This window comes from Chrysemys picta, chromosome 8 (genome assembly GCF_011386835.1).
Source record: "Chrysemys picta bellii isolate R12L10 chromosome 8, ASM1138683v2, whole genome shotgun sequence".
Taxonomy (NCBI): Eukaryota; Metazoa; Chordata; order Testudines; family Emydidae; genus Chrysemys; species Chrysemys picta.
Window position 1 is genome coordinate 66,449,052 of NC_088798.1, and position 16,587 is coordinate 66,465,638.

Here is a 16,587-nt window from a genome sequence, read left to right on the forward strand (position 1 = left end):
CTGCAGTTTTGTTTGGATACAGCATTCTTCTCTTCCTGTCCTAAGTAGTTTAGCATTGTTTTGTGCTGTTAAACATCCGACACAGTCTTCCTTAAGAGTGGATGGCATGATTTCAGGTGTGTATAGTTTGCAATGTGAAAAGTGCTTTGGGATCTTTGAAACAAATGGCTGATATTTTATTAGCACCTTTTGTCCAAGTATTTCAGTTAATAGAACTAAAATTGTGCTTAATTTGAGCTGTTGCTGTTTCCTATAAATATATTGCTCTCTGCAAGTTGTGTTATAATCACACCTGAACCATACAGTGCCTTAAAGAAAGATCCCATATCTGGGAATGCTGTCAAATGAATATTGCAGTAACCCATGATATTTGTGCATTAATTGGCTATTGGTGCCTGCCTTGAGTGTGTTATGGGGCAGAACGGTGAAGGTCCTATGACTTTACCACAGCCCGTGCTGGCATCAGAGTGGCTTATTAACTGTTTCTTTTGTATTTAAAAAAAATACGGTACTTAATGTATTGCATCCTTCTACTATTCAAAATATAAGGATAAGAGGAATAATAGGAGGAAAGGCTACAGAGCCCTTCTTGTAGATTTTTTTTTATATCAGTTGTTTTAACTTCCTCTTCTCTTATTACACCTCCACCCCGATATAACGTGACCCGATATAACACGAATGCGGATATAACGCGGTAAAGCAGTGCTCCGGGGGCGCGGGGCTGCGCGCTCCAGCGGATCAAAGCAAGTTCAATATAACGCGGTTTCACCTATAACGTGGTAAGATTTTTTTGGCTCCCGAGGACAGCGTTATATCTGGGTAGAGGTATACTTAATGTTTGTTTTTGTAGGTAACTGAACTCCTTGACCCCGCTACCCTCTCTAGAGTCCTATGAACTAGCTCTCTCTTCACTGCAGTCTGTGGCCAGACAGCCACTGTCAACTCACTTTTTGTTGAAGTTGAAATTTAAGACTCCCAATTTTGTAATTAAATAACCATTGAGTTTAAAGTGTCCAGAGACCACAAACTGCTCCTGAGGGACTGGCAGGTTGTGCAGGTGGAATCAGGGGCAGTTGTAAAACTGTCATGCTTCTTCCTGGTCTCCTCCTCCAACAGACACTACACAGCCTCCTTCAAACTTGCCTGGTTAGTTCAAATACTGAATTTAGGAGCCTTAAATGAGCACCCAGAACAGCGCTCTAACGTTAAAAGCATCCTCTGGCCACTTCTCTGGTCTTGCTGAGTGATAGGGATGGGGAAGTGGAGATTGGCTTTAGTATCTAGAGCACTGTCCAACTGCTTCTAAATTCCAGAGAGTTGATTTGGGAGTTACTTTAAGGCTCCCATTTCAGCAATTAAACTAATTATCTGTTAACTTTGATAAGAAATTGTGAAGTCAGTTTTGTTTCTTTGAATATTTTTATTTATAAAAGATAAGCTTCTGTGTGTCTATTGTGTGAATGCTCATTAAATATGGTTTGTCTGCTTTTGTTCTAGGTACAGTACTTAACAATTAAAATATTCTGTAATAATAAATATCCCCCCAAAATCCCCAAACTGTATGCATGCAGCACAACCAAAATGTAGCCACTAAAGGGAGAGGAAATTTTGCTATGGAATCCTAGTGAAAAAAACTCTTTATGAAGAGTACCATAGGATCTTTAATGTTCACACAGAATAGGACCTTGGTTTTTAATGTCTCATCTGAAAGCAAATGCTTCAGTGGTGTGACAGATTTCAATGTGGCTCTTAAACTGGAAAACAGGGCCATTTTCCTTTTGATGTAACTATCTTCAGGAGTGTTGTGCTACTTCTTGCTATTACAGAGTCAAAGCTATGAATCAGTTAGGGCTGAGAAAAAGCAACTCATTTTAAACCCCTGTTTTCAGTTGCTTGTAACTTTCTCAACATCTTTTCCTTTGGCATGCCATGCTTGATCTCTGCCTCAGCCAAAAGGTTAGATTTAAATTATGTGCATGTTCTTGATAGTTTTGTTTTAAGTCCTCAATGGCTTGGCCAGTTTAGGAACTGCATTTATTGAATACTGATGAAATTGGCAAAGTTGTAACTTCTGGGTAGCCTGTGGGTGTTGCATGACTTCTTGAAGATGGCTTCTAATATAGAGCAGCCTAGAAATTATCCAGAATCAGTGGAAAACATAGTTTTAGAAAAGGATACAAAACAGCCTTCTAGCACCTATTTTAGGATTATATTGCAGTGTATATTAGAGCATAGGTTAAACATCCTTGTTGAATTCAGCAGTATATTTACAATGCTTTATATAAGTAGCAGTCTTCTGTTAGACTTGGGGCCAAATTCAGAAGTGATATATGTGGCAATTTGTTTTCAGACCTCTTTTCACTCATTCAGATTCCTTTGCATATCAGTAGAGTAGGCTTAATTCAATATAAGGCAGTTTGAATGTAAGGGTTTCTGTTAATATAAGAGGGGTGTGCCTTACATTATCTCTGAATTTTGCCCTTTGTGTTTGGGTTTATAGTCTCCATGTATCTACTAATAAAAATAACACACTGCTGTTTTACAACAGAATCTCATCCATGTCCTCCGAAACCAGACCCTGGAAAGAGCTTGTCCAGTTCTCTTAACAATCTGACTCCTGCCAAGTTTACACCTGTCATAAACAATGGATCCCCAACTATCTTGGGAAAAAGAAGCTATGAGCAACACAATGGGATGGATGGTAAATATTTTCTATTGCATGTACATTGTCATCTGTTGGGTGTTTCTTGTGTCTTCAAGCAAAGTGCTCCTGTTAATTACTTCCATTTCAGTATTTTGTAAAGAGTATTGCCAGATGGAGAGCATCAGTCCTTATTCCAGGGGAGATTGCTTTTTTTATTTTAGGGGCCTTAATAGCTTTGAACAAGAAATGTTATGGTTTATTTTTCTCTTCTGGCAAAGGCTGATTCGATTTTGCTTGTGCAGGCATGGATGTGTACGGTCTGAGTAGTACATTGATACAGAGCTGCTAGGCTAGTGGAACTCTGTCTACTTTGACCATGTCTTGATGTCAAGCTGGTCTCAGCCTGGCAAACATGAGAGAATAAGACAAACCTTTTTTATTACTATTACTACCCTGGGAATTACTACAGAAAATTTCCCAAATGTTTTTTCCTCTTCCATTAAGAATTTACTGTTTCTTCCCTGGTTGGCCCTCTCATTGAGAGTCCTCCTCTCACTGTTGATGGGTCTCACCCCTTCCTTCAGCCCCGTAAACAGCATGGGTTAAAGGCAGCATGTGCTTGCAGCAGGAGATGGAGGTACGATTCTCCTGGCATGGAGTCCAGGGCTCTGTCTTGAAGAGCTAGCCGTCAGCTGAGAACGGCAAAGCAGGGAAAGTGCCACTGGCTCCTCAGTCAAGAATGAGATGGCCTTAACAGGAATAGGAAGGTGGGGAATGGCTCAATTAAAAGAAGGAGCATCTGCAGTGTGGCACTTAACAGTGATTGTGACAGGGTGAGGAGAAAAACATAGTAGCTTCTAACTTTCCCAGAGGTGAGCAAAACTGACTGTCATGCCTTCAAAGACCTCCTTTGGGAGTGAGACCAGACTCTCTCCCATTCTGCTCCAACCCCATAAATTTACTGTGCTGTATTAAAGCTATCTTTCCATTGCATTTCAATACAGCCAAACCGGGGGTTTTCCCCTTCACATTTATTCTTAGATTAAATTAGCATTTATATTGAATGCAAATTACACAAGCAGCAATGGACATCTTACTGTTTGTGTTTAGCTTTTAAAAAAATGCTACTGTTCAGATTGCTGATATGGTGTTTTTTTTTCTCTTTTCTGTTCACTCGTGCTCTGTCAGGCAACGTGAAGAAGCGCCTATTGATGCCTAGCAGGGGTAAGACCTCAAAGCTGCGCTCAGCTTATGCTAGGAGACTGTGATTTTTAGTTTCATCTGTTGGCTTCTCTAGTTTGCTTGTCTGCTTTGTGGCTACTAATGCTGTGTGTAAATTTTGTGTTGGTGTCTAAATGTTCTTTGGATAACCTCTGTATCCATGGTCTATGCACTGCTAATTATTTTTCAGCCTTTTTCACGTGTGGGGCTAGTAATGGTACAACCATAGTTGTTGCATGGAAGTGGTAATGAAATGAAATATTCACTTTATGCTACTAAAATCCCCAAATAATCCAACATTGTTCTAGCAGTTTTGTAAAAGCTATAGAAAGTTTAGGAATGTAACGATAGCTTGGGTGGGTTTTTGATTTCACTATTTAACCTTAGGAAATGTAGGCTTCAAATATTTGATATTTAAATTCATATAGAACACATACAGATCAAAAAAGAAGCAAAATCTAGTAGGATATACTCTGCCTTTTAGTCATGACCCTTCATAATGTCAGCGACACTGCTAGCTGTTTGATTAGCCAGCGCTGCTGTGCATATCCATCTTTAGCAAGCAAGCACCTGTAATTATAATACTTTGCTCGTACATAGCACTTTTAATTCATAGATCTCCAAGTGCTTTACAAGGTTAGTAAGAATTGTTATTCTTCCAGTGCTGGTCCTATGCATATTCCACTCTGCATATGCATGTGCTCCATGCACCTGGAGTCAGAATTCTTGCAAGCAGTAACCATTTATCTTCACGTGCGCCCTTTTCCGCCTTGTGTTTCCAACTGAAGGCATAAAAGGGTGAAACGGACCGGCTGCCTCTCCAATTCCTTCTTACTGCTGCATGGCCTGGGATGGCAAAAAAACCTCAGGGCCAGACTTCAAAGAGAAACTGCTGAGCTTCAGTTCATTTGCAAATTTGACACCATCAGCTCAGGATTAAACAAAGACTGTGAATGGCTAGCCAACTACAAAAGCAGTCCTCCTTTGGTGTTCACACCTCAACTGCTAGAAGAGGGCCTCATCCTCCCTGATTGAACTAACCTTGTTATCTCTAGACTGATTCTTGCCTGCATATTTATACCTGTCTCTGGAAATTTCCACTACATTCATCTGACAAAGTGGGTATTCACCCACGAAAGCTTATGCTCCAATACATCTGTTAGTCTGTAAGGTGCCACAGGACTCTTTGTCTGCAGATCCAGACTAACATGGCTACCCCTCTGATAGAAACATAAGAGTAAGTCTGCTTCAAAGATGTCAAACACAGCTCTGCCTAAATCAAGCAGGTCTGCTCATTCAACCCCTAAGGACTTAAGATGTACTAAATCTCAGGGCCATGACCCTAAACCCCTAAAGCCAGAGTTGTATCAATACTTGGCCCTGTACCAGTGACACCAATTCAACTGCTACCATGCAAGTCAAAAAGTCAGGATCCATCGGTTCAACCACCGTCCGTACCATTGGTTCTGTCTCTCACAGGGAGCCTCCCTTCTCTGACCCTATCAATGTAAGCAGATTGGACCCTACGCATTCTAGAGAGGTCAGAGACTTGTACTACATTGGAGGATAACTTTGCTCTTCCTGAGCCTCAGTTTCCCCCAACATCAGAACCTTCTCTCACTAGGGAGATTGTGACTCCACTAGAGGGTCTTGCCAATGACAGAAGCCTATATCCTCTTCCATCTACTGGCTGTGCCTTTCCTCCTTTGGAACCGTCGTTACCACCATTGGATCTGGACCCATTTTTCTCTTCCTTAGGAGAATCTGAACCTCTAGAGGAGCCATCATCTTATCCTTCAAGAAATGTTATTCAGAGCTTCCTGGTACCAACCTCCACCTCAACATTTACCTTGGCAGCATTGGTACCTGATGCCTTGGGGACCCCCACAACCTCCTCCTGACCCAGCTTACTGTCCATATTGGGGAACACCTTGATCCCATCCCCTCATATCCTTCGGAGGTCATTTAGCACCGTTTTCACAACTGGAATTCTATAACAACAGACAAGTGGGTATTAGATATCCAATCTGGCTGTGCAATTGAGTTTACTTCCCTATGTCTCCAAAACCGCTATCCCTCTTCAAGGACTATTTTTATTAGGGGATTCTCAGGCAGAAAGTGGAATCCTTCCTCCATCCAGGAGCAATAGAGTGGGTGGTACTTCAGCACCAGGAAATGTACCTCCTAGTCCCAAAAAAGAAGAGAAGCTGGAGACCTATCTTCAATCTCCACAATCTCAACCACTTCACGTGAAATTCTAGCCTGCGAATAGTCATTCTGACATCAATAATCCCATCCCTGGAAAAGGATATTTGGTTTGCAGCTCTCGATATGAAAAATGCCTACTTTCACTTGAATGTTCACCCTGCCCACAAGTGTTTCCTCAGATTCATGGTGGACACTGACCACTTCCAACACAGGGTGCTCCCATTCAACCGTGCCACTGTCCCCCATGTCTTTACCAAGGTCTCTTTGGTAGTAGCAGCTCATTTCAGATGGAACAGCTTCACCATCTTCTCCTATCTCAGTGACTGGCTTCTTGTTGCTAGGACGTGTCAAGAAGCCTATGAGTTGACCTCATTAATGCTTCAGACACTTTTTTAGGAGTCTGTGTGAACCTGGAAAAGTCTATCCTTGCTCCAATGCAGACTATAGATTTCATGGGGACCACTTCTAGATTCACTCACAGTGAGAGATTATCTACCAAGGGACAGGTTTTACACTATGAGCAACTTGATAGACCAGGTTATGCGCAAACCTCAAGCTCCAGTGAGAACTCTTCTTTCCCTCCTGCGGCACATGGCTTCATGCACTTACATTACCCCATTTGCCAGAATCCACCTGTTTTTCCTTCAGATGTGGCTCCACACAGTGTATTCACCAACCAAATGCAGCATAATTACTATGGTAACAATTCCTTCGAGTAACATGGTGGAAGATCCTCATCAGGTATGTGTGGGCATCCCCTTTCTACCTTCCTTACCAAACAAGATGATCATTTCAGGCGTCTCTCTCTTAGGCTGGGGAGCCCACGTGGACAGTCATATGGCACAGGGCACTTGGAAACCAGGATGCACACCAACCTTCTGGAACTTTGAGCAGTCAGAGAAGCTTCAAAGGTTTTTCTGCAATTTATTCAGTCCCACCATGTCCTCATAATGTCAGACATGACAACCACCTCTTACATCAATAAGCAGGAAAGGGTGAGATCCACCTCCCTGTGTAGAAGCAGTCACCTTAGGGAATTGGTGTGTCCGGAATCAAATCATCCTGTCAGCAGCTTACCTTCCAGGAACTCGGAATGTGTTGGTGGACACCCTCAGTAGGCCTTTTGTGGTCAATCATGAGTGGCGATTGCATAATTCAGTGATTAACAGAATCTTCGCTCAATGGGGGACCCCCACATCAGATCTGTTCTCTTCCAAAACAAACAGGGAATGCAACATCTACTGTTCCAGAGACGTTCTGGGTCTACATTTTTAAGGAAATGTTGTCCATCCCTTGGTCAGGACATTCCCCCAAACGAAAAGGGAATGAAATGTCTACTGTTCTAGAGGAGCTCTGGGTCTACATTTTCAAGGAAATGCTCTCCTTCCCCTGGTCGGGACCTCTTACCTATGTCTTTACTCCCTTACTACTCCTGCCTCAAGTCTTAAGGAAGATTTGACAGGACAGGGTACATATCATCCTCATCAACTACTATTGGCCCAGACAGTTTTGGTTCCCAAATCTCCTTCTAATGTCAACTCGCCCTCTGATTAGCTTCCAGTCCTTTCCCAATCTTTTGACCAATGAGAAGGGCAGGATCAAGCATTCTTGCCCTGAAACACTCAATCTCATGGCTTGGTTTTCGGATGGACATCACTATTAGAACATTCCTGCTGTGAATCCTTACAAATCAGCCTTAACAGCAGAAAAGATTCCACTGGGAAATGCTGTTTCACCAAGAGGAAGCATTTTCCCATCGGGACACAGCAGAAACACATCTCCTGAGTCAGCAGATATTCCAAAATAAGGGGAATGTCTTCTTTCCCTCAGTTCTATGAGAGTCCACATGGCAGCAATCGGTGCGTGCCATCCACCATCAGAAAGTTATTCAATAACCTATTGACTGGCAGATTCTTGAAGGGCCTAATCAGAACCTTCTCACTAGTAGAGTAACCTACTCCTCAATGGGGCTTAAATCTTGTACTTTTGGCACTCCCCAAGCCTTCCTTCAAACCATAAGGTGAGACATCGAAGGAGTAGGTATAAATGAAAGTTGCATTCATTGTGGCCATCGCCACAGCCAGAAGGGTAGGTGAGCTGGGAGCTCTAATGGCAGATTTGCCATACACTGTATTCTGGAAGGACAAAATTTCATTGAATTTATATTGGAAATTCCCCCTCCCCCAAAGGAGGAGAGGAAACTTAATTTCCCCCAGCTCTCACTTTCTATCCGCAAAAGACAAAACCAATCAGAAAATCACCTAGAGCAGGGGTGAGCAAACGTTTTGGGCCGAGGGCCACATCTGGGTGGGGAAATTGTATGCAGGGCCGGGGCAGGGGGTTGGGGTGAGGGAGGGAGTGCGGTGTGCAGGAAGGGGCTCAGGGCAAGGGATTGGGGTAGAGGAGGGGTGCGGGGTGTATGAGGGGGCTCAGGGAAGGGGGTTGCGGTTCAGGAGGGGTATGGAGTGCAGGAGGGGGCTCAGGGCAGGGGTGCAGACTGCGGGAGGGGGCTCAGAGCAGGGGGTTGGGGTGCGGCAGGCGGTTGGGGTGCAGGAGAGGTGCGGGTTGTATGAGGGGGGTTGGGGTGCAGGGGGGGTGCGAGGTGCAGGCAGGGGGCTTAGGGAAGGGAGTTGGGGGGCGGGGTGCAGGAGGGGTTTGGGCTCCGGCCCAGCACCGCTTATCTAAAGTGGCTCCGGGGGTGGCAGCGGCGCGCACTGGGGCCAGGGCAGGCTGGCTGCCTGCCTGCCGTGTCCCCGGACCCGTGCCGCTCCAGGAAGTGCTGCGGCCCCGGGAGGCAGAGGGCTCTGTGTGCGTTGCCCTTGCCGCGCCTCTAGGTATCTCCCCCAAAGCTCCCATTGGCTGCGGTTCCGTGTTTCTCGCCAGTGGGAGCTGCGGGGGGCGGGGCCTGCAGTCAAGGGCAATGCACGGAGCCCTCTGCCCCCCCACCTGGGGGCTGCAGGGACATGATGCCAGCCGCTTCTGAGAGAGGCGCGGGGCCCACCGCACCATGGGGGGCAATCCCGCAGGCCGGGTCCAAAGCCTTGAGGGGCTGTAGTTTGCCTACCCCAGACCTAGAGGGGTCTCTCTATCAGAACTAATCCAAGGTCAAGCTATCCCAGAGATTCTCTACATGGATCTCGGGCTGTAATCTGGTCTCTTAACAGTTGTTGCAGCTTCCTCCCACTCGTGGGGTGAGGGCTCATTCTGCAAGACTGCAAGCAACTTCAGTGGCATCACTTCAGGAAGTGCTGTTACTTGACGTTTGCAGGGCAACTACATGGCATTCCAGCCACACATTTGTAAGGCATTATGGTCTAGTGCAGAATATCTCCACTGATGCATCCATTGGGACAGCAGTCCTCCAGACGGCTCTGCAGTCTGCATCTTTGCACCCTCCTCCTACGCAAGTACTGCTGGTCAGTCATCTACACTGGAATACACATAGGGACCAGCACTTGAAGGAGAGGAAGTTACTTACCTTATACCACAATTAAGTTCTTTGTGATGTGTGGTCCATATCTGTGTTCCATAACCCACCCTCCTTCCTCTCTGCTTTGGATCTTTACTGGATTCACAATAGAGCAGGAACTGGAGAGGTAATCAGTCCATTTGGCTCTTTATGCTCTTGGTTGGAAACATGAGGAGGGCAAGGATTCATGCATGGACCAGCAGATACTGCTTGCAAGAATTCGCTGGTTCTGGGTGTGTGGAGCACATGCAAATCCACAATGGAATACTTACAGGTACCATAGATCTGAAAGAACCTTCAGTTACTATAAGGTAAGTAACTTCTTGTCACAATTTTGCAAATGGAGAAACTGAGCCAAATTGGTCTTAAGTGATGTGCCTACACACCAAGAAAACGTAAGAGCTGGGAATAGAACCCAGGTATCCTGACTCCCAGTTGGTTGTCCGTGCCATGACACCACATTGCTCATGTAGACAACAACATGTTCTACTGTGCAGGTACAGAACAGAATTTTCAAAGGATCTTGACTTTATTAAATAAAAACACTTTTCCTACTAAGCAAAAGTTCTAAAGGCTGTCTGTGCCAGGTCTCAAGTTTCACACTTCCATTTCTTACTGAAGCTGTTTTTAAAAAGCATGGGAAGATTCTCATTTCTGCCCTGGTCATAGCAAGTGGAAAATGTCGTGTCTCCCCCCTCCCCCGCCCCCCAAATATTATTATTTGGAATAATTTGAAAAACTATATTTCGTAAGAGTGACTGGCATCTGCTGTAGACAGTGCAGTGAAACCAGCCTATTAATGCAAGTTTAGGTTATGTTCAACACAAATCAGGCAATGCAAAAGTGAAGGTTTGCACAATAAATATTAACTCAGCCACACTGCACATCCCTTGAATATTAAGGTTACATTAGCAGCCTAGTTCATAATTGAAAATATAAACATGCAGTGTGGGTACATTAGAGTTAGCATAAGAAGAATCTATTTTCTGATTCTTAACTGTGCAGTAACTTAGCCGTCAATGTCATTTTTAATGTTCTTGGTTTTGAGGGTGAATTTAAATAAAGTAATAAAGAAAACTCTCCCCATTCACCCATTAAGTCTCCTCCTCCTCATGTGCCTCCTCACTCTCCATGCCAGAACTAAGGGATGTCCAGGGGAGCTCCAGCGTGCTGAGTAGCTTGCTGACTTTCTACAGCTCCTGTTGATAAGATGGTTGTGGTCATGATTTCCACTCCCTGCTAAACAGCTGATCATCAGTGAGGGAACTGCTGAGTCACTCAGCAGCTGAAAAACTTCAGAAAGCCTGACCAAGGTTGTCTGGCCTCAGGGTGGGAAGTGGAAAAAGAGAGAATCAATTCCTCCTCCTATAAGGTGCGGCCTCTGATAATGTTTTGCTATTAGAAGTGGAGAGTCCCTGAGGTAGGGTTCCAAAGTGTCCCCTTTTTGGTTTGAACATTTTACTATGTGTATTTCAATGACACTTAAAATCTCCCTTTTGCAAATTGCCCCAGCAGCGAAGTCCCTGGTCAGGCTGGACCGAAAGAGTGTTTTGTGGTTCTTTCTTCCCCCATTGTAATGTCCACTGGGCTGCGTTGACATTAGATGCTATTAAAATTTTATCAGATGTGCACCTTGCATGCCCACAAGCCATCATTTAATTTCTTATCTTTTTTTTTCTGCAGCTTCTAAGTAGCTCAGTGGTTCGCTCCTGGAACCTGCCTGCACCCTTTCTGCGTTCTGTTAGCTTGTATATCTTGTGGTCTAGTTAAAAGTAGTTGTTGGCTTAGACTTAGTTTTCATAGGAAAAATATTTTGGAGACTTTCCAATTTATAAATTTTGATTTTCTGATTTTTAGGACAATGGATGCCTCAACCCCAGTAAGAAAACAGGGTCTAAACAATGTGGACCAGATCTGCTTGGCATAGGAGAGTGAGGGCTGGTGGCATCATGGAGCCAACTATGGTTCCCTGATTCTGTGAGCTGGTCCCAGTGTAATTTAGAGCAGCCAGGGACTGGGATAGGCCCAAAGTTAAAAAAAGAATCACTTTTACACTGAGGCCACTCTCAAAAAGAAAACATTGGAAAAGGTTTTAGGAAAGTGAAGATAGGGTTACTGCAAATCCTGTATTATCAGAAACAGGCAGGATATCCGTTGTAAATAAAGACACATACTGGAACTGTGAACATCTTACTATTGGCAGTCCCTTTTTTTCTAATGGTCCATTATATAGATTGCTAGGCTGGTTCAGACTTTTATGTCTTGGGTCTGTGCTAGAAAGAGGCACAGAAAGAAACAGATGGCATTTTCAGATGCTGTAACAACAGTACTGCAGGAGTAGTGGGGCTAACATAACTAATACTTGCTTCCACATAACAGGTAATTTGGTCTTTGGGTTAGTGCTTTTCAGTGAGATATGTACTTAGAGCCACCTACATTCATATTAGTGAAATCACCTATCTCTCCCCATCTAACATACGCTTTAAGGGGCCATTAGTGAAATGTATTTCCAGCCACTGTGGACAGGCAAAGCTGCTTCAGTTGGCCCCTGGAAATGAATTTGCTCTCCCTGGAGGAGGGTGATATAAATAATGTCAATCAATATGGGTTTAGGGAAAATAGATCCTGCCAAACTAACTTGATTTTTTTTTACGAGATTACAGGTTTGGTTGTTAAAGGTAACGGTGTAGATGTAATGTACTTAGAGTTCTATAAGGCATTTGACTTCGTACCACATGACTAAGGCTAAGATTACAGAGGTCATGCAAGTCATGGATTCTGCGACTTCCAGAAACCTCTGACATTTTCCACTTCAGCCTTCGAGCTGAATTTATTTAGCTTAACAAAGAAAAGTTTTTATGGGGTGACTTGATTAGTCTATAAGTACCTATGTGAGGAACAAATATTTGACACATCTTTTCAGTCCAGCGGAGAACTGATATAACACCAGTCAGGGCCCTCCCTAGGGGTGTGCAGGCCTGGGACAGCCCAGGCCCCACCCCACCCCTTCCCCCAAGCACCTGGCCCGCCTCTTCCCTCAAGCCCCCTCCCCGCCCCGATCCAACCCCTTCCCACAAGTCCCCGCCCCGCCTCTTTCCAGCTTGCGCCCCCTCCCCCGAGAGACACCAGGAGCCAGTGGAGCGGGGCGGGCTGGGGCTGGGGCCAGATCGCTCGCTGCTACCAGCGCCAGGCCCCCCGCGACCCCGTATCCTGAAGCGTGGGACCCTCCAAAGCGCGGAGCCTGGGGGGGTTGCCCCGTTCCGTCCTATGGATGGGATGGCTCTGACACCAGTGGCTGGAAGATGAATCTAGACAAATTCAGACTGGAAATATGGCATAACAGTGAGAGTAATTAATCACTGGAACAATTTACCAAGTGTCATGGTGGCTTCTCCATCACTAGCCATTTTAAAATCAAGATGGAATGTTTTTCTAAAAGATCTGCTCTAGGAATTATTGTGGGGAAGTTCTCTGGCCTGTGTTATGCAGGAGTTCAGACTAATTGATCACAATGATCCTTCTGGCCTTGGAATCTATAAACCTGACAGGGGGCAGCACCAAGGTGCCTTTGCTGAGATTCTGTGTTAAGGCTCTTTGGTAGTGGACCTGTGCGTCCAGGTTCTGGGGGAATAGTTTCTCAGCTGACTGCATTAGACTATCAGCTGGACAGGTGTGCATGTGGCCAGGAAGTAATGCCACAGGTAGTCTTTTAATATGGTTAGGATGAAAGAGAGGATATCTTGTGGGAATTGAGACCAGGATTTTCAAACATGGGTGCCTGAAGTCAGGCACTTAAAATCATTATACAGGCACATACATAAGTGACTTGATTTTCAGAGGTTCTAACACCTTTCACTCCCTTTTACTTCATTTGGAATTGAGGGTGTTCATAGAATCATAGAATATCAGGGTTGGAAGGGACCTCAGGAGGTCATCTAGTCCAACCCCCTGCTCAAAGCAGGACCAAATCCCAACTAAATCTGAAAATCAGGGTTCATATTTAGGTGCCTAAAATATGGATTTAAATGCCTTACTTTAGGCATCCCGATTAGAAGATTTTTGGCCTTAGATTTCTCCAGCCTTTAATGTGGCTAGTCAGGGGTCAGAAATGTAGGACTCGCTTGCAGTTTCATAATTTGTAATACAGAAATAGAACATCCTAAATGCAATCTGATGCTTCTTCACCAGGTAACACCTCTCTCAGAAAAATAAAGGTTTAGAATTTTGTCTGTTCCTTGTGGTATGGATTTTAGGTCTTTATAATTATAAATGATGTGCTCATTTAGCTCTTCTATTTATATTTTTATATTGTGAATGATGTGGACAAAAATGCTACTACCTTGTTATAACACATAGCAACAAAATAACTGAGCCAAAATAATTCCAGACATATGGAAAAAGTAACATGAAGTAGCTGGTTTTATCCCTTCATGTAAATTTGTATTAACCTCAACTAATAAATCCCTCATAGTATGAGGTGGTAATAGCACTTTGGATTTTTCAGGACCAGAATCCTTTTGATACATTTATTGAAGGCTTAGGTCTACATTTAATAATATGATTGGTGGTAGCAATATCATTTCCACATCAGCAAATCTAATGTTAGGTTTACTTGCAATTTAATTAAATTTATATTCTTGTACTTTTATCTCAGCTCTGCCCCTCAAACCTGATGGGATAATTTAACTCTAGACATTTAAGAATTAGAGAGTCAACCTCGTAATACTGAAATTTCATCTGAGTCTTTAAATGGGGGAAAAAAATGCAGTCTAGCAATCTAGCCAGCATCTCTGTCTTAGTTACAGCCAAACTTTGTAAAGTTCAGAATACAGACTCATAGACTCTAAGGTCAGAAGGGATCATTCTTCTTCGAGTGATTGTTCACGTCCATTACACATTAGGTGTACGCGCGCCGCGTGCACGGACGTCGGAAACTTTTTCCCTTAGCGGCTCCCGTCGGGCCGGCAGGGCCCCCTCCTTCCCGCCAGAGCGGCGCCCCGCTCCAGGGTATATATATCCCTGCCGACCCGACCCCTCCAGTTCCTTCTTACCGTCCGTGGCGGCGTTGGAACAACTCTGTCTCTCGTCTGAGAGTGTCCCTTAGCAATAGTCATTAGTGTTATCTAGCAGTTATCAGTTAGTTTGTAGTAGTGTTGAGCCAGTAGTTAACAGCTCATTAGGGTACTTAAAGTTCCTGCCGTGGTTGTTTGTTCAGCCCCGGCACCGGCCCTGGGCGGCGGGGTATGCCACACGCCCAAGGCTTCAAGGCTTGTGCCACGTGCCGCAGGCCTATGCCATTGAGCAACCCCCACGTCTCGTGTCTCCGTTGCCTGGGGGAGGCTCACCAGAAAGAGCGCTGCAAGATCTGCAAGGCCTTTAAGCCCAGAACTAAAAAAGAGAGGGACTTTCGCCTTAAGCAGCTGCTCATGGAGACGGCGTTACAGCCCTCCACTTCGACGGCACCGTCTGCCTCCGTGCGGAGCGCCCCGGCATCGGTGCGGGAACCGGCGCCGGCGGGTCACCCGAAGCCCGCGGCACCGACCCAGCGGGGGAATACACGACGCCGATCGTCTTCGCCGGCGAAAGCGAAGGGCCCACTACGCGATCCATCATCAGACCAGAGAGGACGCGATGGTCGGTCGGGCTGTGCTACAGTCAGTTGTACCTTGACTCCTACCCACCTCCAATGGTAAGCTTGGGAATCACCTAATGTGTAATGGACGTGAACAATCACTCGAAGAAGAAAGAACGGTTACTTACCTTCTGTAACTGTTGTTCTTCGAGACGTGTTGTTCACGTCCATTACACTTCCCACCCTCCTTCCCCTCTGTCGGAGTCTCCGGCAAGAAGGAACCGGAGGGGTCGGGTCGGCAGGGATATATATACCCTGGAGCGGGGCGCCGCTCTGGCGGGAAGGAGGGGGCCCTGCCGGCCCGACGGGAGCCGCTAAGGGAAAAAGTTTCCGACGTCCGTGCACGCGGCGCGCGTACACCTAATGTGTAATGGACGTGAACAACACATCTCGAAGAACAACAGTTACAGAAGGTAAGTAACCGTTCTTTATGATCATCTAGTCTGACCTCCCGCATGATGCGGGCCACAAAAGCTGACCCACCCACTCCTGGAAGAATTCTCTCCCTTGACTCAGCTGTTGAAGTCCCCAAATCATGATTAAAAGACTTCAAATCGCTGAGAATCCTTCAGCAAGCGACCCCTGCCCCATGCTGCGAAGGAAGGCGAAAAACCTCCAGGGTCTCTGCCAATCTACCCTGGAGGAAAATTCCTTCCCGACCCCAAATATGGCGATCAGCTGAACCCCGAGCATGCGGGCAAGATTCTCTAGCCAGATGGATTCACCTGGTTAAGCATCAAAAACTAGTTGCCACTCAAATTATAGGAAATCTTCTAGAAGCACTACAATGCAGTTCACTCCCCTTCCCCACACAACCCTCCCACTCTTCACCCACAGGCCTTGGCTAATCTGTTCCTCTGCCACCTTCAAGACTCTTAGCTTGTGGGAGAAGCTTAGTGGTTCTATTTTCAGGAGTGGTTTCTGGGAAACCTGTTCTCCCTCAGATCTTACTGGAGCAGTGGATATGTTATTCCTTGACTTTAGCAAAGCCTTTGATACTGTCTCCCACAGTATTCTTGCCGCCAAGTTAAAGAAGTATGGGCTGGATGAATGGACTGTAAGGTGGATAGAAAGCTGGCTAGATCGTCGGGCTCAACGGGTAGTGATCAATGGCTCCATGTCTAGTTGGCAGCCGGTTTCAAGTGGAGTGCCCCAAGGGTCGGTCCTGGGGCCGGTTTTGTTTAATATCTTTATTAATGATCTGGAGGATGGTGTGGACTGCACTCTAAGCAAGTTTGCAGATGACACTAAACTAGGAGGCGTGGTAGATACACTAGAGGGTAGGGATCGGATACAGAGGGACCTAGACAAATTAGAGGATTGGGCCAAAAAAAACCTGATGAGGTTCAACAAGGACAAGTGCAGAGTCCTGCACTTAGGACGGAAGAATCCCATGCACTGCTACAGACTAGG

General features: G+C 45.3%; 1 protein-coding gene across 25 annotated transcripts in view; it reads left to right on the forward strand.

The window, feature by feature from the left end:
* Positions 1-16,587, forward strand: part of LOC101932594 (metastasis-associated protein MTA1) — a 384,146-nt gene that overhangs the window by 337,685 nt on the left and 29,874 nt on the right. For 22 of the 25 annotated variants that reach the window (XM_065555713.1, XM_065555710.1, XM_065555707.1 and 19 more), the window contains 2 exons: positions 2,549-2,701; positions 3,833-3,868. In XM_065555713.1, coding sequence (XP_065411785.1) covers positions 2,549-2,701; positions 3,833-3,868 — 189 coding nt within the window. Of the gene's footprint in view, positions 1-6; positions 780-2,548; positions 2,702-3,832; positions 3,869-16,587 lie in introns of those variants that run through there. The other 3 variants (XR_010590039.1, XR_010590040.1, XR_010590038.1) reach the window with 2 other exon arrangements.